This window comes from Octopus bimaculoides, chromosome 4 (genome assembly GCF_001194135.2).
Source record: "Octopus bimaculoides isolate UCB-OBI-ISO-001 chromosome 4, ASM119413v2, whole genome shotgun sequence".
Taxonomy (NCBI): Eukaryota; Metazoa; Mollusca; class Cephalopoda; order Octopoda; family Octopodidae; genus Octopus; species Octopus bimaculoides.
In genome coordinates, this window is record NC_068984.1 from 11,241,023 (window position 1) to 11,264,097 (window position 23,075).

Consider the following 23,075-nt stretch of genomic DNA (forward strand, 5'->3'; position numbering starts at 1 on the left):
AAATGTTCAATAATAATGAAATCTGGGGATTGTAGTGGCCAGATAAGATGTTCAACTTCACTAGAATATTCCTCATGCCACTCAGTAACAACTTTAGCTGTGTGAATTGGTGCATTATCATCCCAAAAGATTGCATTTCCCTCCAGAAACATTTCTGCAACCATAAGATGAATTTGATCAGGTAAAATGCTTAAATAGTCTTGACTATTAGTTCTGCCATTGGGCTGGCAGATTTCCAAGATATAGCTCCTCCAGATCATCACAGATCCTCCTCCATGTTTAACAGTTGGAAGAAGGCAGTCTGGGTCAAATGCTTCATTTGGTTGTCTCCACACGTATACTCAGCCGGTGGTTGGAAATAAAGTAAAGGATGACTCGTTGGAGAAAATAACATTCTTCCACTGCCCTAGAGACCAATTCTGTAGGTTTTTACTCCACTCTAAATGCGTTGTAACGTTTGTTTTTGAAAGTAGTGGTTTTCTGATTGCAGCCCTCCCATGAAATCCTGCTGAACAGTTTTTGTGGAAACTGGGTTCTCAGGGTGGTCATTAAGCTCTACAGTAATTTTGGTAGATGTACTTTTGTGATCCTTTCTAACAATTCACATAAGAGTCCAACGATCCCTATCTGAAAGTTTTGGTTTTCTTCTGGAGTTTTGTTTTGACAAGGAGGTTTTTTCCCTCTTTCTCAAAGGCTGTCATTACTTTCGAGACAGTACTTCTTGATACACCAAAAATTTCGGCTGTTTTCATTACGCTAGTACCTGCCATACGAGCACCAACAATTTGACCTCTTTGAAAGTCCGATAGATCTGTCATTTTAATGAATTTTAATTGCCTTTTTCTGATGATATCTGAAGAGAAACAGCAATTTTAGTAAAACATATTAAGTAACACTAATAATAAATCAAAAAAACAAAAATAAACAAGCTTTTGATGGTTTTATAGATATTTCAAAGTTATGATGCTATGTGTTTCCATTATTTTGTTCAACCCCTATATATATACACACACATATATATATATATATATATATATATATATATATATATATGCATGCTTGGTGTACGTTTTTACCTTTTATTTTTTATTAACAGAAAGTTACAAAAGTGACTCAGGGCTTGATTGTTTTGTGTATGGCACTTACCAAACTTTGATAAGTGCCATGCACAAAACTCTCTGTCTTTAAGTCACTTTTGCAACCTTTTGCCAATTAAAACAAAAAGATAAAAAGAAGCATATATTCATGTATTCAGTTCTGTTTCTCCTGTTTGTTTTATCAGACCAACGTATATCTGTGTGTGTGTGCATGCATGCATGCGTGTATGTACAGACATACTTGCAAAGGAGAGAATGTAGTTAGTTGGTTTACATGCTCTACATACTTTAAAATGCACAAAACATGTTTGTGGTGGAGTATGCAATGTCTGCTGTATAATTAGCTGTATACACATACGCATATTTACAAATGGGGACTTTTATACCAATTAATGAAAAAGTCAGCATTTTGCTTCAACTGGTGCTTAATCATTCAAAAGTACTCTCAGACCCAAATAATAACCGGAATAAAATAATTCAGTTATATATTATACATTTATTTTGTTGACTGATATTTGAATTTGTCTTAGTTTACAAACAGGAGCCAATGGAAATAAATATAAGATTGTCTCTCATCACATCAATGTTATCATTATCATCAATGTTACATCATTTTGTCTTCATCTTCATTATCATTCATGTCATAAACTTTATCTTTGCTGTCATAATCCTCATTTTATTTCTATAAATTTATTTTGATATTTGGTACCTTTTTGCGGTGAACTTACTTCACACCTGTTAATATTCAGTTTTCAAATGTTGCTCTATTTTGTTAATTGAACATGAGAAGATAGCAACCGTTCTTTGGACTTCTATTTTAGCATGCTTTTCTCACCAACAAGAGAGAGGGATATCCAGTGTAAGGTAGGCGCCTGGATTTTAGTCCAAGAAGAAAACTTATGACTCAGCTTCAACAGCATGCAGATTAGTTCTTACGTTGCGTAATTTGCGCATGGAAAACATCAACTGCTTTCTATCCTTTACTTTCCTTGTTCCTGTTTTAATGTCAATCATTTTAAGAATCACTGATAAATCAAAAGTGATTTTGAATAAAAAAAAACTAAATTCATCAATTCTTAAGAAATTACCAATATAATTTTTAATGTGGACAAACCATAAGCAACAAAGTCATTCTCATAATTACATATGATTTCCCTGCATTTAATATAAAATGGTTCAGTGCATATATGCTGCATAATAAAATTTAAAGGAAATAATTCATTCTCTATTTGTAATAATATAGGCTGTTGTGTTTTTAATATATTTGAACTAAATAATATTTGTTAAAATTAAGAAATTATTAAATTGGATTTTTTTTTTTTTTTTACATATCTTCAATATTCTGTAAATATAAAAATGAAACTTAAAGTAATTGAAACAAGATCTACATTAGCCAGTCCAGATTGTAGTGAATAATTTAATAAAAATGATTATTGTATCATTTAATTAACAATGTCCCTTGTGCTGGAAGATTTATGAAAACCAATGCTTGAGAAAAAAAAAAACTAGCTTATATAATAAAGAATCAATATAATTATTCGAAGTAAAGGAATAATACATAATTACCATATTAGCAACCTGGTGAGAATTAGCAGGTTTTTTAGAGAATAACATTTTGTTCATTCAAAATTTTTTTTTTTTCATTTCACATTGAAACAGGGAAGGAGAGTAGAAAGTTGTAATGTTCATGCCTTTTTAAAATGTGTTAGGAAAATAATAATTAAAAACTATAAAAAAAGAAAAAAACAAAGGAGGCCTAAATTAGTTTTTGTTTATAACTCATCAGTTAATTCTTTTCTCTTGCATCCAACACTCTAAAAATCCTTTATTGTTTAGTTGTATTAATTACTGGTGCAAATGTTTTTAAACTGGTTGGTCTCTGTTTGGTGGAAGCATTAGCTGTTTCTCAGCTAGACTGACTGAAAACAGCAAATATGTAATGACATTTTAGAGTACAGTAAATTAACTAAATTAAACTGTTGTCAGCTTAATTAGCTGCAACAATTCTTCATGCTAAAATTTTCCTGAAGAAATCATTCTATTGTTACTTTTCTGTTAACTTCAGTTAACAATAAAATTGCGAAGTGGACATCATACCTGAACTATGAGAATGTGAAAACTTGTAATATAGATTAAATATGCACATTTCTCAGCTGCTTCGGTGTAACCATACTCAGTAGTTCATTACATTATATAATATAATGTTAGAGGAGGACTTTTTTTATTTTCTTCTTGAGAACTATCCAACAAAATTTCATCTCAGAACATCTTTAGAAAATAAATACGAAAAAGCAGTTTAGTGGTTTACTATTTCTGTCACTCAATATATAATAATAATAATAATAATAATAATAATAATGACGATGATAACAATAACAAAAGTTTCTAATTTAGGCACAAGATCTAAATTAGCATTTCTTCCCATGCCCTGATAATTCTGCCAGCTTGCCACCTTTTAATAATAATAATAATAATAATAATTATGAAGAATTACAGCAGTAATGATTTCTTCATATGTACACAGTGTTTTCAAATATGACAGTAAGCAATTGTTCTCAAAATGGTTTCAGAAGTTTTGCTTCACAGCCATCTAATTCTGGCTTGAATTCCACTGCATGTCATCTTGGATATGTGTCTTCTACTACGTGTTGACCAATGCCTTTCTCATTGGTATTTGGAAGACAGAAACTGCAAAAGGCCATCCATTTTACATATGATTCATATACATATACATCATGCACACCACACACACACACACACACACATATATTTAAATCAGTTCCTCTCATCTTTCCCTTCCCCCCCCCCTAGAATCCTTACACCCTCTCTCTTCTCCTTCAATTATAGGGAGTCACTTTAGGCACTTAATATTATAAAGTTACAAGGTGACCTCATTGCCACTGGGACCATGAAAAAATTATGCAGTGCAATCTAAAGCAGTCGGCATTAGGCAAGGCATCCAGTTGTAGAAACCATACCAAAGCAGACTTTGTTATCAGCCAAGACTTACTCTGGTTCTATGATACAAACTTTCTGTTTTAAAATGATCTAAGTTAAACATTTTCCATCAATATTATTTTACTAAATTCTTTATTATTTTCAAAATTAATTGAAACAAAAGGCAGCTTATTGTGTCAAAAAAATAAATATGGTGTCGAAAGAGTTAATTAGTCATAGCCATGGGCCTGAGAACAGGGGGTGCAAGTGCACCCAGTAAAACTGTTGTGGGGTGCAAAATCAAAATTTGTACCCCTACTTACTTTTGTCAGGTTTAGAAAACATTGAGTAAAAAGTGATCTATAAAAAGTAGCTTGAAGATAGATTTCTTCTCAAAGAACATGAATAAATAAAAAAAAAACATGACCTTATCTGTAAAAATTTGGGGGTTTGCACCCCCTAAACAAATTTTGTTCCCAAGCCAGTGGTTGTAACAACTTTTCATGTATACCTGTCAGTTATATGACACTAAGTGAAGGCACGTGGCTTAGTGGTTAGGGCATTCGACTCACGATTGTAAGGTCATGAGTTCAATTCCCAGCAACGTGCTGTGTCCTTGAGCAAGACACTTTATTTCATGTTGCTCCAGTCCACTCAGCTGGCAAAAATGTGTTGTACCTGTATTTCAAAGGGCTGGCCTTGTCACGCTGAATCTCCCCACATGTACGTTAAGGGTACACGTGTCTGTGGAGTGCTCAGCCACTTGCACATCAATTTCTCGAGCAAGCTGTTCCATTGATCATATCAGCTGGGACCCTCGTTGTCATAACCGACAGAGTACTCCTACATATGATACTAAACTAGAAAGCAAAACTCCTGTTTTCTGAAATATCTCTCACTAAAAATCTTCCATCAATGTTTGCAAGTTTATTACTGTGAATATTTCTATTTTCTGTTTTGTAGTGTTTGCACTTGTTTGGCGAGAGTTGACTCAGTCTGTGATCATGTGTGAAACTGTAACAAATAAATCAATGAAACGGTTACAATAGAGTAGCGTTTCCCAACATTTATTACCCTTGCAGAACTCTTAAAATACACATTGAAATTACCATATTTAGCAGTGAATTGGTAGACTCATTAGAGCATCAAATAGAATAAAAAAGAAAAATTCCCTTCTCGAGCTCTATAAACTCATAAGGGCCAGTTTTCTGATTTCCGTGGTTATATGTATTTACCCACCTGGATGGGACACCAGTCCATCACAGGATTTCTCATTTTTGTCAGCTGTGTGGTCTGGAGCAACATGAAATGAAATTATTTGCTCAAGAACACAATGCATCACCCAGTCCAGGAATTGAAATCACAATCTTAAATTCATGAGTCCAACACCTTAACCTCTAGGCCACACACCTCCACGTCAAATAGAATGCCTTGTAATATTTGCTCCAACTCTCCCAATGTCACCCTTTCAAGGTCAATAGAATAGTTCCAATCCAAGGTGGACTGTAAGAAAATTGGACTCAGTCATTTGTCATTATCTCCGTGAGGCCCAGCGCTGAGAAAGTGCTTTTTACGTGCCACCAGCACAGGTGCTAGCTACGCAACACAGTTATCAATCAAATTGCCTCCATGAGGCCCAATGTTTGAAGATCATGCTTCATCACCTCATCCTATGTCTTCTTGGGACTCCTTCTTCCACTGGTAGAGATCAGCATTTCTTCACACAGCTGTCCACATCCATATATATCACATGACCGTACCAACACAGTCGTCTCTCTTGCACACCACACCTTATGCCTCCTGTGCCCAACTTTTCTCTCAAGACATTTACACTCTGTCGTGCATGCACACTGACATTACACATCCAACGAAACATACTAGCTTCATTTCTTTCAAGCCTACGCATTTCCTCAGCAGTCACAGCCCATGTTTCACTGTCATGGTTGTTTGCACACAGGAATCATACAATCTGCCTTTCACTCTGAGGGAGAGGCCCTTTGTTACCAACAGAGGTAGGGGCTCTCTAGAACTTTGCCCAACTTATTCTTATTCTAGCAGCTATGCTGTCAGAGTATCCATCCCTGCTACTGATTTGATCACCTAGGTAATGGAAGCTATGAACTACTTCTAGTTTTCTCCACTAGCATTTGATGGAGTCCATTTTCTGTACATTTTTAATTGTACCTGTGCACAAAAATACCTTTATCAATCCTTTTCTTGAATTTGCATATGAATAGTCTATTTATCACAGAACTCCTAGCAACCTCTTGTGGAACCTTGGGGTTCTGGTTGGGAAATGTCACAGCAAAACATTAAAAGTAAATTTAATCAAACAAAAATGTTTTTATGATTGAGCAGTCAATGTTTCAAATGTTATGGCAGCCACTGCATTGCAAACCTTGGTAAAAGCACTTCGTTAAGGTTAGTTGTAGAATTGGTATCTAATTATAAAATGAATTGTTCCAATGGTGTGAAATGTTCATATTAACTAAAAAGAAAAAAACAGAGAAAGACAAGCAATGAAACTTCTTATTTATGCAAGAATGTAAAATACAAAGATGAATTCATTAATTATTACATTGATATTCTTTTATTTATGATTACTAAATTTACAACTACCAAAAACTTCATTAGAAAAGTTATTATTTATTAATCCAAATCCAAGTAATTCTTTGTTTTAAAATGTTAAATCAAAACAAATATATTTTGTATTGTATGATTAAAAATTCATTAAATGTAAATTTAAATTTGGGAAAAATTGGAAAAGACAAAATAAAAGCTTAAAAGTTTTTAAACTTCCAGTAAATCTATAAAGATTTTGTACTTTGGTACATCTTTCCTTAATTCCAAATCCACAATTCCAAATTCTAAAACTATTATAATACACAACTTTTAAATCACACCAATTAAGACAAAAGTGATTCTCAAAACTTGTTATAAACACAATTTATCCAAAACGTTTATATTTTCTTTTCTTTCAATTTCTTCTTCTCAAAATCATCAAAATATTTCACATAGGAATTTTTTTCCATCCTACCCTTGTACCCTTTGTCTAGTTGGTCTGTTTTCTTAATATGTTTCGTGAAATTTTACTGCGTTGTCTTACTATATTTTCATAGTTGTATCAAATGTTTAGACGTAACTATTGCGTATTTGTATTTTATTTTTATTGTTGTCTTTTTAAAGGTATTTTACGTTATTTTTATTATTATTATTATTGTTGTTGTTGTCATAAATCTTTTAAATTTATCTTTCAAACTTATTTTCTTTTAATCATTTTCTAAAATAAAAATTATTTTAATAACTTTGTTTCTCATTAATAATTTATTTATTATTGTATTATTATTATTATTAATTTTACATCAGTGCATTCAATAAATACTTTTTTTTTTACATATTTTTAATATTTTTGCATTAGAGAATCCATCATCCACTTTTCATGTATTTTAATTTTCTACCTACAAAAGCACGTTTCACATTTTCTTCAATTTAAATTTCTTTGTATTGCTATTGTAAATATTTTATCCTCTCTACCATATTCCACCACCTCCTCTTCCTCCTCCTCCTTTTATTCCACTTACTGCACCTCAGTAACTGTCTTAACTTTTGCTGCACTGTAGCTATCGCCTAAATTTCAAGCTCTATAAATATAATTATTTTATTTGTCTTTCTCCATATTTTCATTATAAATTCTGTTACTTTCATTTTGGATCAACTTTGATAGCCACTTTCTCGTTGTTTTATGACAATTCATCTTCATTTCACTTTTTTTCTTATCATATTCTGTTTAGTGCCTCATAAATTGCCAGGGTTTCATGCTAGTTTTTACCCATGATTGACACTTTGATTCAAGCAGAAAACAATCATTTTTCTAACATTCAGTAATTTAAAAGATTCTTTTCAATAATTTTTTTCATAGTAAATTTTCTCTGGACTTCCTGCTTTCAGTTTATTCATTCATTTATTTATTTTAAAATAATTCAGTAAAGACAATCATATTCACAACATATTTATCATGCATGCAATATAAAGTCCACCACAATTATTAATTTAATAAAATCAGTTGTATTATTTAATAATGGAATTGTATTTGTCTGGCAGAAGACTTGATCTGGAGAACATGTGTTGAAACTGAAGTAACTGCATTACAAATGAGCTATTTAATATGCAAAAAAGTTGTTAAATTCACTTTTATTTTAGAATAATTTCATGATGTGTCAAACCTTCTGTTGTGGAACTATAACCTGGTCACTTACCATTCTACAGTGGAATTGTCTCAGTGACCAAGCTGCAGTTGTGATTGGAAAATTTTGATACCTCATTACATAAATTTAAAATGCGTTTAACAGCATTATGTTTTATTAAACGGTTCTTCCATGATGTAGTTGCTATTTAATCATGATGATCATTATATCATTGACACTTTATCGTCGTCGTCGTCATCGTTTAACGTCCGCTTTCCATGCTAGCATGGGTTGGACGATTTGACTGAGGACTGGTGAAACCAGATGGCTACACCAGGCTCCAATCTGATTTGGCAGTTTCTACAGCTGGATGCCCTTTCTAACGCCAACCACTCAGAGAGTGTAGTGGGTGCTTTTACGTGTCACCCACACGAAGGCCAGTCAGGCGGTACTGGCAACAGCCACGCTCATCTCGCTCGAGAAACCTCATGTGTCACCCGCACAAGAGCCAGCCCAGGGGCACCAGCAACGATCCCGCTCGAAAATCCTACAACGTAAAAATTTATATGACACAAATTTCAAGTTTAAACTTCAACAATAACCGATGCGTCACTTCTTACTATTTGCCAATGTTGTTCTCTTTGAATGAAATCTTTCCAAAAAACGTTTCAGTGTTCTATGCGTTAAAGTAGTGGATTGCCAGAATCGTTATATTGTTGGACAAAATGCTATGCAATATTTAGTTCTGGCAATTTACAATCTGAGTTCAAACTCTGCCGAGATCTTTTTATTTATTATTATTCTGGTGACAATAAAGTTCCAGTCTTGTACTGGGACACATGTGTCTCCCAAGCTGAGAATTTTTATTAAATCTTCTCAGTTTTGCTTTACACTTTAAAGCTAGATGTGGATGTAGACCCCTGTGGTCAATAATACTGACATGAGGAAAAATGAACTCCAGGAATTCTTAAATTTGAAAAACATGAAGTTAGAATAATACCACACAAATTCTGTAAACAGCAGGATATATGACATGTTCATTATCATGCCTAACACAATTCAACAGATCTGTGACATTATTAACAAAGTTTTCACATATTCATCAGACAATGTGCTAAAAGTACCAGTCTAAAAGAACTTAGTTGATCATTAGTCAGATTGTACAATGAAAGAAATAGGAATTCATCATTTCATTGTTAGGATCACATCATCCCTTGATTCCTTCCTGACTGGTTTATCATTAATAATCTGGTTTTTCAACAGGAGTGTTTCAGCCAATTTGCTGTTTTACACTTTATCTCTTGTCACTTGCAGTCATCCCAGGAAAATGAAGAAGAAATCTACTCAGTGGAGCTGCACCGAGGAACTCGTGGTTTTGGCTTCTCAATACGTGGTGGCCGGGAGTTTAATAACATGCCTTTATACGTCCTCCGAATTGCTGATGGAGGAACTGCTGATTTAGACAGCAATCTCAGGGTTAGATCAAAATACTTACTTTCCGATATCTAAACAAATTAATTTCTTTTATTATTATTTCTAATCCGATTATGAATATACTGAAAAATATTATCTTCCGTTAATTCTAACTTACGTTTTTGCTTATCATTTAATTCTTTGTTAGAAATAATTACACTTCAGAATTTTTATTTTCTTCTTATTTAAAGAAATTAGAATACTTGAAAATTACTTTCATGATGAGGTTTTCTTCTGCGCTTTAGTAATATTGTCTACCATACCTGTTATTAATGAGCAAGTCATTACTTTCACAACCCACACACCCATACCATTCTGACTAGCAACGGAAATGCAGTTACAGGACTTTAGACTTTAAAACAGGCAAAATGACTACAGTAGATTTCATGCCTTTTTGTAAATATATTTTGGTCATCAATGTACTTGAATGCAGTGATAGAAGTGTGCTGATTAATTGGTTTAAATTTATGTTCTAATTAACCATTCAAACATGTTAAAAATAAGAGCTTATTTGAGCCAATTTTGGTGACTAGGGAAATTAAGTCATGGAAATTTAGATACAAAAGAAAATTAAATAAAATTACCACTTGCAGTAAATAAACTGTTGCTCATCACATTCGCACTACATGACTAGAAAGTACCACTTGATAGTTAGTGCAATGGCCAACAGCTTTACATGAAATGTATAGTAAGAATTTTCTAATATATTTCATTGTTTTTAATGGTCCTAATATACCTTCTGAATACATTGGACTTCGAACGACATTGTAAATATTTATTGTTGCTTGTTGATAATGTATGTACAGAATGAAGTTCCATTCTTAGTTAGTGAACTAATAAAAGTTAAAGATATGGGCTACTATTTCTAGCATGTTTTTCTATGAAACATTTTCATTGGAAATAACTTCACTAACACTGGTTTAAATCTGACTATTCAGTAATTAGAAAGGATTATTTTAAAATAGTTTATTTCATAGTTTTATATTTAGTATCAGTGAATCTTATTAAGGAAAATGTTACTTCCTATAAAAAATAGAGCATCCTTATTTCCAATTTTCTTTACTTTCATAGATGAGATGTTTATCTAATTTTCAAACTATACATTTTTACTACCAACCTTGCTACTACGTTGACACATCTGTATCTGTATAGGCTTCGTTTTCATAGTGTTTTGATTTAAGTAACTGTACTTTGTATTTTAGCTGTCACCATTTCGTCAGTATACTTTCACTAGAAAGAATGAAATTATTTCGTTTACCTAGCATGTTCTTATATGCCATAGCAAATTGTCATTATGTAAATATCTTGGTTAAAATGATTTCTCCCTGTGTAGAAGCTGTTAGAGGAGAGAGAATGAGAAAAGAGGAATTTAGCCTGCAGAGCTCAGTTCTCTGCCTACTTCTAGTTATTATAGTTCTTTAAGCATTAACAGAGGAGTTTAAAATCAAATGACCATCGGAACTCCTGTTTACTAATAACATATTTCTCATACATGAATCAAAGATTTAGAGAAATTCCAAATATGGGAGCAAACCCTAGAATGGAGAGATTTCCAAGTAAATCTAACAAAAAGTTTTCGTTTTCAAGAAAGAAAGCAAAGTCATCTCAGAAATGGCCATGTTCAGTATGCAGAGAAGAAGTAGGAAGTGATTCCATATGGTGTACCCAGCCTAAACTATGGATACACAAGAAGTGTAGTGGGATCAGAGTAGGCTGGGGAAAAAGGAAGACTTCATATGTGACAAATGTGAAGGGAGTAGTTTACAGGAAAAACACTGATGAAATAAATTCTTTCAAATGCTCAGAAGGTTCCGTAGAAGTTGTCAGCAGTTTCTCTTATCTTACTCTACAGTAGAGATCAATGCTCTGAAAGAATAGGAAACAGTAAAATTGAGTGTGGCAACAAAAGGATTCTCTCTTTGAGTATGAGCAGATTTGTAGCATGTATGATGCTTGTGTGGGAAGTATGCTGTTATATGATAGCAAAAAATGGACATTAAATGCCAAGGATGGAAAGAGATGAAATGAGAAAGCTTCACTGGATATGTATTAATAACATGTATGAATTGTGGAGCACAAATGAGCCAAGACAAAATCAGTCTGCAACAGGAAATACTGCACTTGGAAGATGACAACTACCATGAGAGCCACATAAAAGGAATGTGTGGGAGAAGATAACATGACAAGAAATGGTGAAAGCTGATCTCAGAATGTTGAACCTCACAAAGGATATGTTGAGTGACCACAATAAATAATGAGATGGTGTGTCCAATCTATACAAGCATAGAAAAATATTCACGATTAATCATGGATATTGCTATGTTTCCTACAACCTCACCATATGTTTTATGTATGGTAACAACCTAACCTGCGGTGTGTGTGTGTGTGCATGCATAGTGTATTTACTTGTGTATAAGTCACAGTTTTGTTCTTGATTTTAACTAAGAAAACTGGGATGCAACTTATACATAGGATAAAGATGAAAATTATGAAGGGGCAAAAGTTTGTAAGAAGCCTTAACAGTAAACTAAGGATGTCCCTTACACACAAGTAAATACAGTATATCTATGTTTGTGATGTGGAAAATGAGTAAAACATGGGTTTGTGAAGAAGTCTATTTTTCAAATGCATGGAATTTTTTAAAGAATATAGATGTTTTGTGGAAAAACGTTGGAAGGAAAGTACCTTCTCTCGTTCTTGGATTGAGAGATGTCCCACTTGAGGGTAGATTTTTTTTCTTTATTTCTTTTGTGTGTTGTCTTAGATTTCTTCTCTTTGTTGTTTTATCAATAAATACTTCACTATTCTTGCTTGCTCTATTAGTAAATATCTTAATGCCTTTGTTATTTTGTTTTAGCAAATCCTTGTAATTTGTCAAGGCAGTTGCTAAGTCATTTTGATGAAATTTAGAACCATGATTTTCTGTATTGTCACTCCAACTCCCTCAGGTTTAAATTTTACCAGTGCTGACATTGCCTTTCACTCTTCCAGGGACAATAAAGTGCCAGCTAGGTACTGAGTCAATTTAATCAACTGCAATCCTTCTTCAGAAATACAGCCTTTTGCTAACATTAGAAAGTGTTATTGAAACAAGTTTTAAATTATTGTTATTGTATTATTGTTTCAGGTTGGTGATCAGATATTGGAGATCAATGGATATAATACCAATAATATTACACACCAAGAAGCTATTGATATCATTCAAAATGGAGGCAATTCTGTACAGATGTTAGTTAAGAGGACTGGTAAACCACCGCCTAGTTTTGGTAAGCCACTTTTACTATTATAATTAACATGCTGATTAACTCTTGACAAATTTTGATTAGGAAAAAAAAAAAAACTTTCCATTTGAAATGTTATAAAGGTGTATACAATAATGTTTAATATTTTCAAGTCCTTCACTGCAAAAACAGAATTTCAGAAGGCTGCAGCTCTAGAAAAGAAGGGTTTAACAAAGTTTGATCAGGGGAACATAGGTGGGAAAAGAGGTAGACACATTGAAAAGAAGTAGTTTGTAGTTTGTATCTGCCATGACTGCTGTCTTACTTGGCTTGAACAAGAGGGGTCTGAGGACTGATACTTGATGAACTCCTACTTCTACCATGAACTCTTCACTGTACTTGTTGCCAATCCTCACTTACTGATAGATAAAGGATCAAGAGACCTTGTCAAAGGCTTTCTTCAAGTCAACAAATGCCAAGTACAGAGGTTTGTCTTCGGCTATGTATTTCTCTTGCAGCTGCCTTACCAGAAATATAGCATCAGTGGTGCTTCTCTCTGACACAAAACCAAACTGCATTTCATCTAAATTCTCTCCCTAATTAGTTGGGCTATGACCCTCTCCATAACTTTCATCACCTGATCCAACAATTTGATACTTCTGTAATTATTCCAATGTAAGGCATCGCTTTTATAAGCTACTACTAGGTTCTTGCTGTGAAGACATATGTCTAGGCAGGTTTTTATAATATCCTGTGTCACCAATCCTCAGGTTGTGAGCCATGTGCTCTGAGACTGTAGATTGCTTGGAGATTTATCATGTTATAAAAGCCTGCCTAGACACGTGTCTTTATCAGTTGATATATAATTTCATAAAATATGTTTTCCTCTATTCCAGATGGCTTACCCTCCCCAACAAGCAGGACACCAGGCACTCTCAGTATGGCTAATGGGCCCATTGGCCACAGCTCCCCTCATATGGGAAGACGCAAGAACCCAGAACGTCCATCTGACTACTTTCCAGAGTACAGCACTTATTCCCGTAATTATCCAAACTATTGAAGAGATCCACCATCTTTACTCTTGTCATGAACTCATCACTGCTGCAGCCGAGTATTTAGAAAAGGGCTGTGACCGGTCGAGGCGACATATTTACGAGAGCTGCCAGCAGCTGTCAGATGAAACTGGGAGACAGGACAAAAGTCCCTTAACCTTGTTGTGATAAAATATTTCTGTATTGTACAAAAAGCAAAGGAGTTGAATGCAGAAATAGATGATAAAAATATGATTATATATAATCAAGAAGTCTTACCACTTACACAAAAAACAAAAAAAATTTACAGACAGAGCTCTAACAATGAATCTTACATATTGTTGTAAGACATTAAACACACAATTTTATATCAAAATTTTCCTTGAAAACAAAAGGCTCTGGGGATATTTTGTTTATATTTTTTTTTCTTTTAAACAATTTTTTTTTACTATTTTACATAACAATTTAAAAACAAAATTTTTATTGCATTTATTATTATTATTGTCGTTGTTGTACCTTTTGATGGCTATCAAGGTGTAACAGTAAGTTCCCTGCGAGTTAAAGTCAATGACAAGATTTCAGTTACCAGCAGGAACTATTTCACTTACATCACCAATGCCCTTGAGAAAGCATGAACATCACAACTGTACACTTCCCTTTCTTTATTAATCTGAGGCTTCGTGCCCATATTACTATTATTATTAACCTTGGCCATGTGCCTAAATTAGAAACAATTATTATGAATATTATTATTATTAGGGATTGACAGAATCATTAGAGCATCAGACAAAATGCTTTATAGTATTTGTTTGAGCTCTTTGTGTTCTGAGTTCAAATTCTGCTGAGGTTAACTTTGCCTTTCATCCTTCCAGGGTTGATAAAATAAAGTACCAGTCAAGTACTGGGGTCGTTGGTATCGACCGAACTCTTCTCTCTCTCAAAATTGTGGGCCTTGTGCCTAAATCAGATACAATTAATATTATTATGAAATCAATATTGTTTCACCATGTACAAGAAAGAACATGATGAAACAAACAAACATGAGCAGATATGGTGGTTTTGTATGAATGTATATACCATTTCTGGAGTAGATCTTGTATTTAACTGTATAAACTGCCATTTTGTCCAACTGGTTCAAACCAACATTACACATGGACATAATAGTTTATTGATGATGTGTTTTAGAATCTACCGGAAGTGGACATAGAATCTACCGGAAGTGGACATAGAAAATAATCCTCAGATACCAAACTGTATATACGCACATGCAGTCATGAAGGAAATATAAATTTCCTAATTAAATAAGTAATAATTTTTTTTTTTAATGGCTTCAATACTCTCCATTTCAACTTAGTTGGTTTTGATTAGTCCTATTTTTGAAATATAACTCATTCTTAAAACTTGTGACTGGAAAATTTTTTTATACACATTTGATGTGTGGATGTGTGTATACGTGAGTCTATACGTACGTCTGTGTAAAAAGAAGAAAAAAACAGCTGTAAGTACTCCCAATATATATATATATATATATATATATATATAAATAGATAGGTAGATATATACAGACAATGTGTGTATTTAATTAAAATTGCTGATGATTTTTTTTTTCCAAATGTAAACATGAATCTATATTTTCATTTAATAATACCTGTGCACTGACAATTTAAACCAGTCGACTTATAAGACTGCAATTATTCTATATAATTGAACAATCCAAGTATCAGCTCACTTTTAATTCACCTGACCTTTATTAGCTTTCTTACTTGCATACTGGTTGTAAATTCTAAATGTTGACTAATTTTACCCCATTAGAAGTAAGTTTGAAAACAAAATTACTATGTCTGGTGGTGAAAATATACAAAAAAAAAAAACAACTAAAAAAAACACAAAAAACTACACAGCCTTACATTGAATCTCAAACTGTTTTAATACTAAAATCGAAGGGTTTTCTCCTTGTTATTTTTAACATAATACCAGTTATTTAAGAAAACATTACTGCTGTAATTTGAACCAGCATTGTGATGATAATGTTCAGCTACAATTCAAGCCAATATGCTGATATTTAGCATTATGTTGTCAGAGACTTTCTTCAACATCTTGGCTAGAATTTAACATATCAGTATATAAAACAAAAAGAACGCCTACTGTTTGAGCTCAATATCAGCAGTATTTAAAACTGGGTGCTGTGCACCTTAAATTTCAAAACAATTGAAGTAATGTTTAATAATCCACTTTGTTTCTTTCTTTAAATCTTATTCAAAAATTCTGCTGTTATTAAAATATCATTGATAACATTTACATCAAAATCACTGGACAAGTGGTACGAAGGGATAGCAGTGAGTCTGTTTGACTGGATGGTTCCTATTATTCAATATGACAATAGTACAAACTTAACCTACAAGATGTAGTAGTACCAGAACAGTAGCACTGTAGCATTAGCTCTGTAGACAAAACTGCTTTAAGTTGAAACATTTTTTTTTTTCCTTCAAACTGAATTATTTCAAAACTTGATAGTAGACCTAAACTTTATTCAACACAAATCAGCCATATTTTCCCCTTTCACAGAACTCTAAAATTATTGAACATATATATTTAAAAAGGTTTTTTTTTTTGTCATATTTTAATTCCTTATTTTCCCAAATATGTATGCTGTCTTTTAATTTGATTTTTGTCCACTTCTGATCATATTAAATTACAAAGAGCCTTCAAAAGCATCAAGGAACAAAAGAAAGGGACGCACCTTTTTCCTACATCATAATAATCTCTTTATAGTATGACATTTTAGTCTTAAAAAATATTTCATCTTTTCTCCTCCTTTTTATTAAATAATTATAAAAGTTTATTTCACTATTTCAAACATTATAGATCATATATGACTTCTTATATTATTCATCTCAATCTATAATAATAATAATAATAATAATAATAATTTTCATGAGTTCTATGTAATCTTTCTCTTAAAAATATTTGATTCCAAATGCAATCTTAGCCATGAGGAAAGTACCTGCATTCAGAGTTAAGATTTAAAAGAAAAGTGAAAATAATTTAATTTGCAACACTATAAAACATATGAGTCCCATCGTTCCAGTACTTTAAACAATCATGTTTTTAATGGCTCATTTCAAATGTGTGTAACTATATATATATATAGTGTGTGTATGCATGCATATAAAACTATATATATATATATATATGTGTGTGTGTGTGTGTGCGAGAAAAATGTATAGTTAATTATAAGTTGTGTGTTCAATATTTTGTAGATGCTTTCCTTTTTATGTTTAATTCATCTCCATCAGATGTTTGACGTAAGCCTCAAATTGAAAATAGGTTTGATAAACAAAATAATCAAATCGTTGGAAAGATAAAGAAGCTACCAGAATTACAGGTAGAAGAAATGACCGGATATAGTGCACAGCATATTTAATGTATGTGTATATACAATAGGAATTTTTAAAAATAAGTATGTGTGTGTGTGTGTGTGAAAATAAAAGATTTCATAAATCCTGTATAGATATTGCATGGACATATTCAGAAAATGCTTCTTGCTTTAAATGGCTTGTGCAAACATTTTTTTTTCTTGTTTATTTAATAACTAGAATGAAATTGTAGGGGTATGAATGATAATTTAAATTGTATTTGTTTCTTCTTTCTTTTTTTTTTCTGTGTTGTCACTGTGTTGTGACACTTTCATAGCTACAGATTTTTTTATATTGTCAAAAAGAAATACAAATTGTTCTTTAAAAAATTTCAACAAAAAGATATCCTCTCTTTAAATTCAATACCAATAAACTTGTCAAAAGGAAAACCCTAAATTAGAACCCTTTTCCTGTTTGAATGTTTTCATTGGTTTTTCATGCTGTAGCTTCAGATTGTGTTTCATCAATCGATATGTTTTCCTATTTGAAGTCTTAGAATTTTTCTTGTTTACCATTTTGTTAAAATCAGATATAAATTGTACAATTAATCTACATTTTTTTTTTTGCGAAAGGAAAACCTTGGCAAAAATGCTAACATGTTTTCTGCTGACAATCGAGAATATATGATTCTAGAATTAGCTTTAGTTTGTAAACTGTAGCATTACAAGTGTACTACTGAAAATAAGAGTTTTTTAGGTTGCCAATAATGGCTAAGGGTAGACATTCATTTTTTAATTGGAGCTTTTGTTTTAAAAAGTAATTTGTGTATTTTCTGTCAATATAGTTCAAAGAAGACTTTAAAATGTAATTCATGTCTTCTAGTATTTTTTTTTTTTTTAATTAAAAACATCTTTTCTCTCTAAATGATTTTGAATAACCTTGTTTTGTTCTGTATTAGGTCTACTTTGCTAATTTAATATTCCAAATTTACAGGATAGAATTAAAGAGCATTGTTCTGCCAAAATACATGTTGCAATAAATTTATAACTTTACTATACAAATATGTATAGTAAAAATTTCCTAAGGGTTAAATCAAAATGTTATATGGGTTTATTCATATTCTTAAGGAATATTGTAAATTTATTTGCTTAACGGTTTATTTGTTTCTAGTAAATATGCCTTGGTTTTTGGTCCTTCTCAATTTTACTCATGTAAACCTGGAAAATGGGTGCTAAACAGAAAGTGTGCCAATATGATGGCTCATAAATGCTCTCTGAATACCATAGTTCTATTCCACTTTGAAAGAATCCATTTTTTTTTCTTTTTGAATTTGGAATTAATTTCATTTATACAGGACACACATAATTTTCTCTCAACTAAGCATTTATAACCAGTTTCAGACATTCAAATATTTAATAGCTATGGATAGCTTCAAGTGTACAATTTATTTATTGCTTATCTTAGTACAAACTTAACCAATTGTAGTAATATGTACGGTTTTCCTTTCCATGTGCTTTATTCCTTTCATTTCTCTAATTCAGTAGCATGTTGCATTTTTCCTTGTTATTTTGCTGAGATTACACATACCTGTACACACATATTCTGATGAAGTCCCTCTAAAGCAACAGACTATGGCCCACAAATTCAAACAAAATCAATGTATTGCAATTTACTTTATGAAATTGAAATGGAAAAAAAATTAAATAAATAAAAACTTTTGATTTTTATCTGAAACCTATATTTGTGCAGGCGCAAACAAAAATGATTTCAGACAAATTTAGGCAAAATAAAAAAATTAAAAAATTAAAAAAAAAAAACACCCCTGAAAGTGAACATTTTTTCTTTTTAAATAATGTCGTCATATCTGGTGTTATGAAGGAAAAACAATAAAAGGGAATTTTAATTTATTAATGAGTTTTCCATATTATTATCATCATTATCATCATCATCGTTTTCATCATGTACTGTGTTTATTATTAAGCATTTAAAAAGAAAAAAAAAAGCAAACTCTTAATAAATTTGTGGGAATTACTTGAAGGTTGGCAAGTCTACTTTGAACTGGTTGGAATCCTCACAAGACAGGAAATGTTTGTCTTGATGTAAATATACAGCTCCTTTTTTTACATCGACAGATAAATATTTATTACAAAATGGCCATACATTTAATAGCTATGCATGTCGCAAGATATTTAAAACAGTCTGGTTGTAATCATATGGTCAGACATTTTTGGCTGCTGGCTATATGACATCACTAATTCTCCTCTATGAAAAATAAACTCATTCTTTAAATACCATTTATTTCATGTGATACAAATGCCATTAATTCACCGAATCTGAAAGGAAGAGTTTTATTTGTGTCAGTGTTTTATAGCAATAGGAACTAAATGAGACATGTTAGATGGGTTAGCGAAGCAAAAAATGAAAAACTGATAACAGGTTCATTATGTACATGCAACCTGGAAAGGGAAGAGATTTTAAATATAGTTTTTCCCATTTAAACCACTATTCAAGAAGTTAAAGAATTTTTCAATTTATTTTCTAAATCTTCAATAATGCTTCTGTTGATTTTGCAGGCCTTTGTATATAAACATTGTTTATTTATCATTAATTTTAAACTTATGGCAAAAGTTATTTAAATTCATCTTTTTTTTTTTTAATCTTAAGATGATTTAAGCAGCTGATCTCTTGAGATTTGCTATTCCATAAGTTCCCTACATCAATAAACATGTTCTTTTTTTCTCTTTTGTTTTTGTTCTCTTGTTTCCGATCCTCAGCTTTTTATATGCAAATTCAGAGACAATATTCTCATAATACAACAGGAAAGAAAACTATAATAAATTCAGAAATCAACACTTATTGATTTTGTTTTCTTGTTTGACTTAGAGAATTTAAAAACACCTTTTTCTTTTTATATTTAGAAAACTATCAAAACCAAGATAAAAAATATTGTCAAATTAGCAGCCATTTCAGTATTGATAGATCCAATAAAGTATAAACTATTGTATTTCTACACTAAAAGTAATAGTTTTGGATCATTGTGTAAGTAAAATGTAGAAACCTTTACACAATGGTAAAAGACTCACTTTCATGTAAAAGGTCTTTAAATGGTATAACAAAAGAATAATCTGCTTGAAGTAGAGACAATATGGAATTGAAAGCACCAAATATTTAATATATGGCTAAAGTACACAGAGCTTTTAGTTAAAATTTCAATCAGAAACTTACTTATTGATTGATTACACTAAAATTCAGAAAGTAAATGTTACATTATAGTTTCTTTTTTAAGGACACATTAATTTAGAGTTCTTCCACTAAACGTTTCTCATAATTTGATTATTGAGAAAGCTGACTCGAAACAAAACAGTTTCTTGTAAGAAATATGATCCCAGAAATGTTATTCTGCCACATAATGCTCTTTACACAATCTTGTAAAGTCATTCCACTTACTCAGAAAACTGTTAAAGTATTAACATAAGAACCTACCTATATGCTTCTAGTAGGCAGGTCTGTTTAAAATGTCCTACGTAAAGTAAGTACGAAGTACTCTGGCCTCTGCTTCCATTTCTTCCTTAGTTCTAAGCTTTAATGTTTTGCCTTGAACAGGCTTTTCTTGCAGCTATAAACAAAAAAAAATACACACATATACATCTCTGTGTAGAAATATATAACGCAAATTAAATATGAACATTTATTTTCATTTCATGTAAAAAAAATTATATCATGCAATTTGAAAAGTTCAAGCAAATTGTAAAAGCAATTCTAATGATATATGTATGCAGGAGATAATGGTCATGACTGTATGGATATGATATATCCTAGAAGATAAGGTACTGTGAATGGTGAACAACAAGGAAGAGTTTGAAGGAAAACCATGCCTTTGGACATTAGACCTGACAGATGAGATGACATAATATACACTAACAACTACAGTATAGCTCAGTGGTTCTCAACCTTTTTTTGCTGAATCCCCTTTGACTCCCATTTTATTTTACTGGATCCCTGTAACCATTTGAAGTTTTACAAAATCCCATTATATTTTTATAATTAAATATCATAAGGAACTGTATAAAAAAAATTAAAATATTTTGTGTATTGTTGAAGTATAACTAATTCATTGCATATTAACTAAATCTTATATAGGTACCCAAAGGTCATGAGAACCACTAGTATAGATGTAAGTGGAGGTGCAATGGTCCAGTGGTTAGGTCAGCGGATCACGGTTTCGTTTCCCAGACCGGGCATTGTGAGTGTTTATTGAGCAAAAACACCTGAAGCTCCACGAGGCTCCAGCAGGGGGCAGTGGTGAACCCTGTTTTACTCTTTCACTACAACTTTCTCTAACTCTTTCTTCCTGTTTTTTTGTTGTACCTGTATTTCAAAGGGCCAGCCTTGTAACACTGAATCTCCCTGAGAACTACCTTAAAGGTACACATGTCTGTGGAGTGGTCCGCCACTTGCACGTTAATTTCACGAGGAGGCTGTTCCGTTGATCGGATCAACTGAAACCCTCGTCGATGTAACCAACGGAGTGCCACGATAGATGCAAGCTTTGAGTGACCATTCTAGCTATCATCACCCAATAAACAAAACAAAACAATCTTGTCATTTTCATTCTCTTGATTTTCTTTGTAACTTCATACTTTATCTAATGATATTAGCAATAAGTGAAACATGCTTCAACTTTAAATTAAATTCCAGTTTCAGTTCAGCATGAACTGAATTGGTGTTTGCCAGAATAAACACAGTGGATGATAAAGTAGTAGTAGTAGTAGAACTTTTAAAGTGCACACAAGTTATACAAAACCAATGCAAGAGCACTTGATTACTAGTAAATAACACAAATGTAAATTCTTCGGCTTAGATAAGAATGATGGCACAATATGCATTGGTACACTGATAACAGAGTAGTGGCAAAAATGTAAACGGTAACTCCCATCTCAATTTCAGGTTAAGTTTATCAGAAACTGTACACTGAAGATGTGCTATGCAGACAGGGATAGCAGATTTGTAAAAAGAACTACTTAAAACAGAGATAACAGAGATATTGTAATTGGCATTTGTTAAGGTCATATTACACAACTAGCAGTATCATAAGCTTCATCTTCAATTACACAAAAGGTAAGGTTTTCAGGTGTTTGAGTTGCAAATCTGAAATATTTCAATATTTACATCTGTCAACTGGAGATGGAGTTTCATTTGGCTTTACTTTGATCAGGAACTCCAATTACACAAATGGTAAAGAAAACAAATAAGGAATGTAGTCCTTAATTCAAATTCTTGGTGTATGTTTACACTGAGAACAGTTTAGAAATACAGAAATATTCTTCTGAGTTTGAGAACTGCAACAATCTGTGTCAGGGACGGATAGTTTCTTGATAATGTAAGTGGATGAATTATATTTTTTTTTAGAGGTGTGGTGGGTGGGGATGGCACTCCAAGACCAATGAAATCAATGTGGTTAATGTCTGAGTAATATGAAGATTAGTTACGCTGTGATAAAAGATGGTTTAGTGTAGAGATCTAGACTGTAACTTGCAAAGAGGTTCAATGTTAGACAACATAGCAGAAAAAAATATAAAGGAACAGGCCATAAAAAAAAACAACAAAACAGGCTTAAAAAGTATAGACAAAAAATAAGAATATATTTAGCCCAAATATTCTACCCGTTTTATGTTCAAATTAGTAAGATCTGGTCCTTCACACCAACCCTACAATGTCATTCTAAAAGTAAACAGTTACATGCCTGGTTAATTCAAAACAAAGTGAATAAATAATC

At 32.2% G+C, this 23,075-nt stretch overlaps 2 protein-coding genes across 6 annotated transcripts in view; one reads left to right on the forward strand and one right to left on the reverse strand.

Moving 5' to 3' along the window:
* Positions 1 to 20,155, forward strand: part of LOC106872181 (membrane-associated guanylate kinase, WW and PDZ domain-containing protein 1) — a 709,375-nt gene extending 689,220 nt beyond the window's left edge. For both annotated transcript variants that reach the window (XM_052966880.1, XM_052966879.1), the window contains exons 26-28: positions 9,533 to 9,694; positions 12,819 to 12,957; positions 13,809 to 20,155. In XM_052966880.1, the coding sequence (XP_052822840.1) occupies positions 9,533 to 9,694; positions 12,819 to 12,957; positions 13,809 to 13,972 (465 nt within the window). In that variant the 3' untranslated portion in view covers positions 13,973 to 20,155. The remainder of the gene's footprint in view (positions 1 to 9,532; positions 9,695 to 12,818; positions 12,958 to 13,808) is intronic.
* The window catches only part of LOC106872182 (deaminated glutathione amidase), a 45,008-nt gene continuing 41,119 nt past the window's right edge, over positions 19,187 to 23,075 (reverse strand). For all 4 annotated transcript variants that reach the window (XM_014919078.2, XM_014919080.2, XM_014919079.2 and 1 more), the window contains exons 11-12: positions 20,783 to 20,915; positions 19,187 to 19,632 (exon numbers count right to left, since the gene is read on the reverse strand). In XM_014919078.2, the coding sequence (XP_014774564.1) occupies positions 20,820 to 20,915 (96 nt within the window). In that variant the 3' untranslated portion in view covers positions 19,187 to 19,632; positions 20,783 to 20,819. The remainder of the gene's footprint in view (positions 19,633 to 20,782; positions 20,916 to 23,075) is intronic.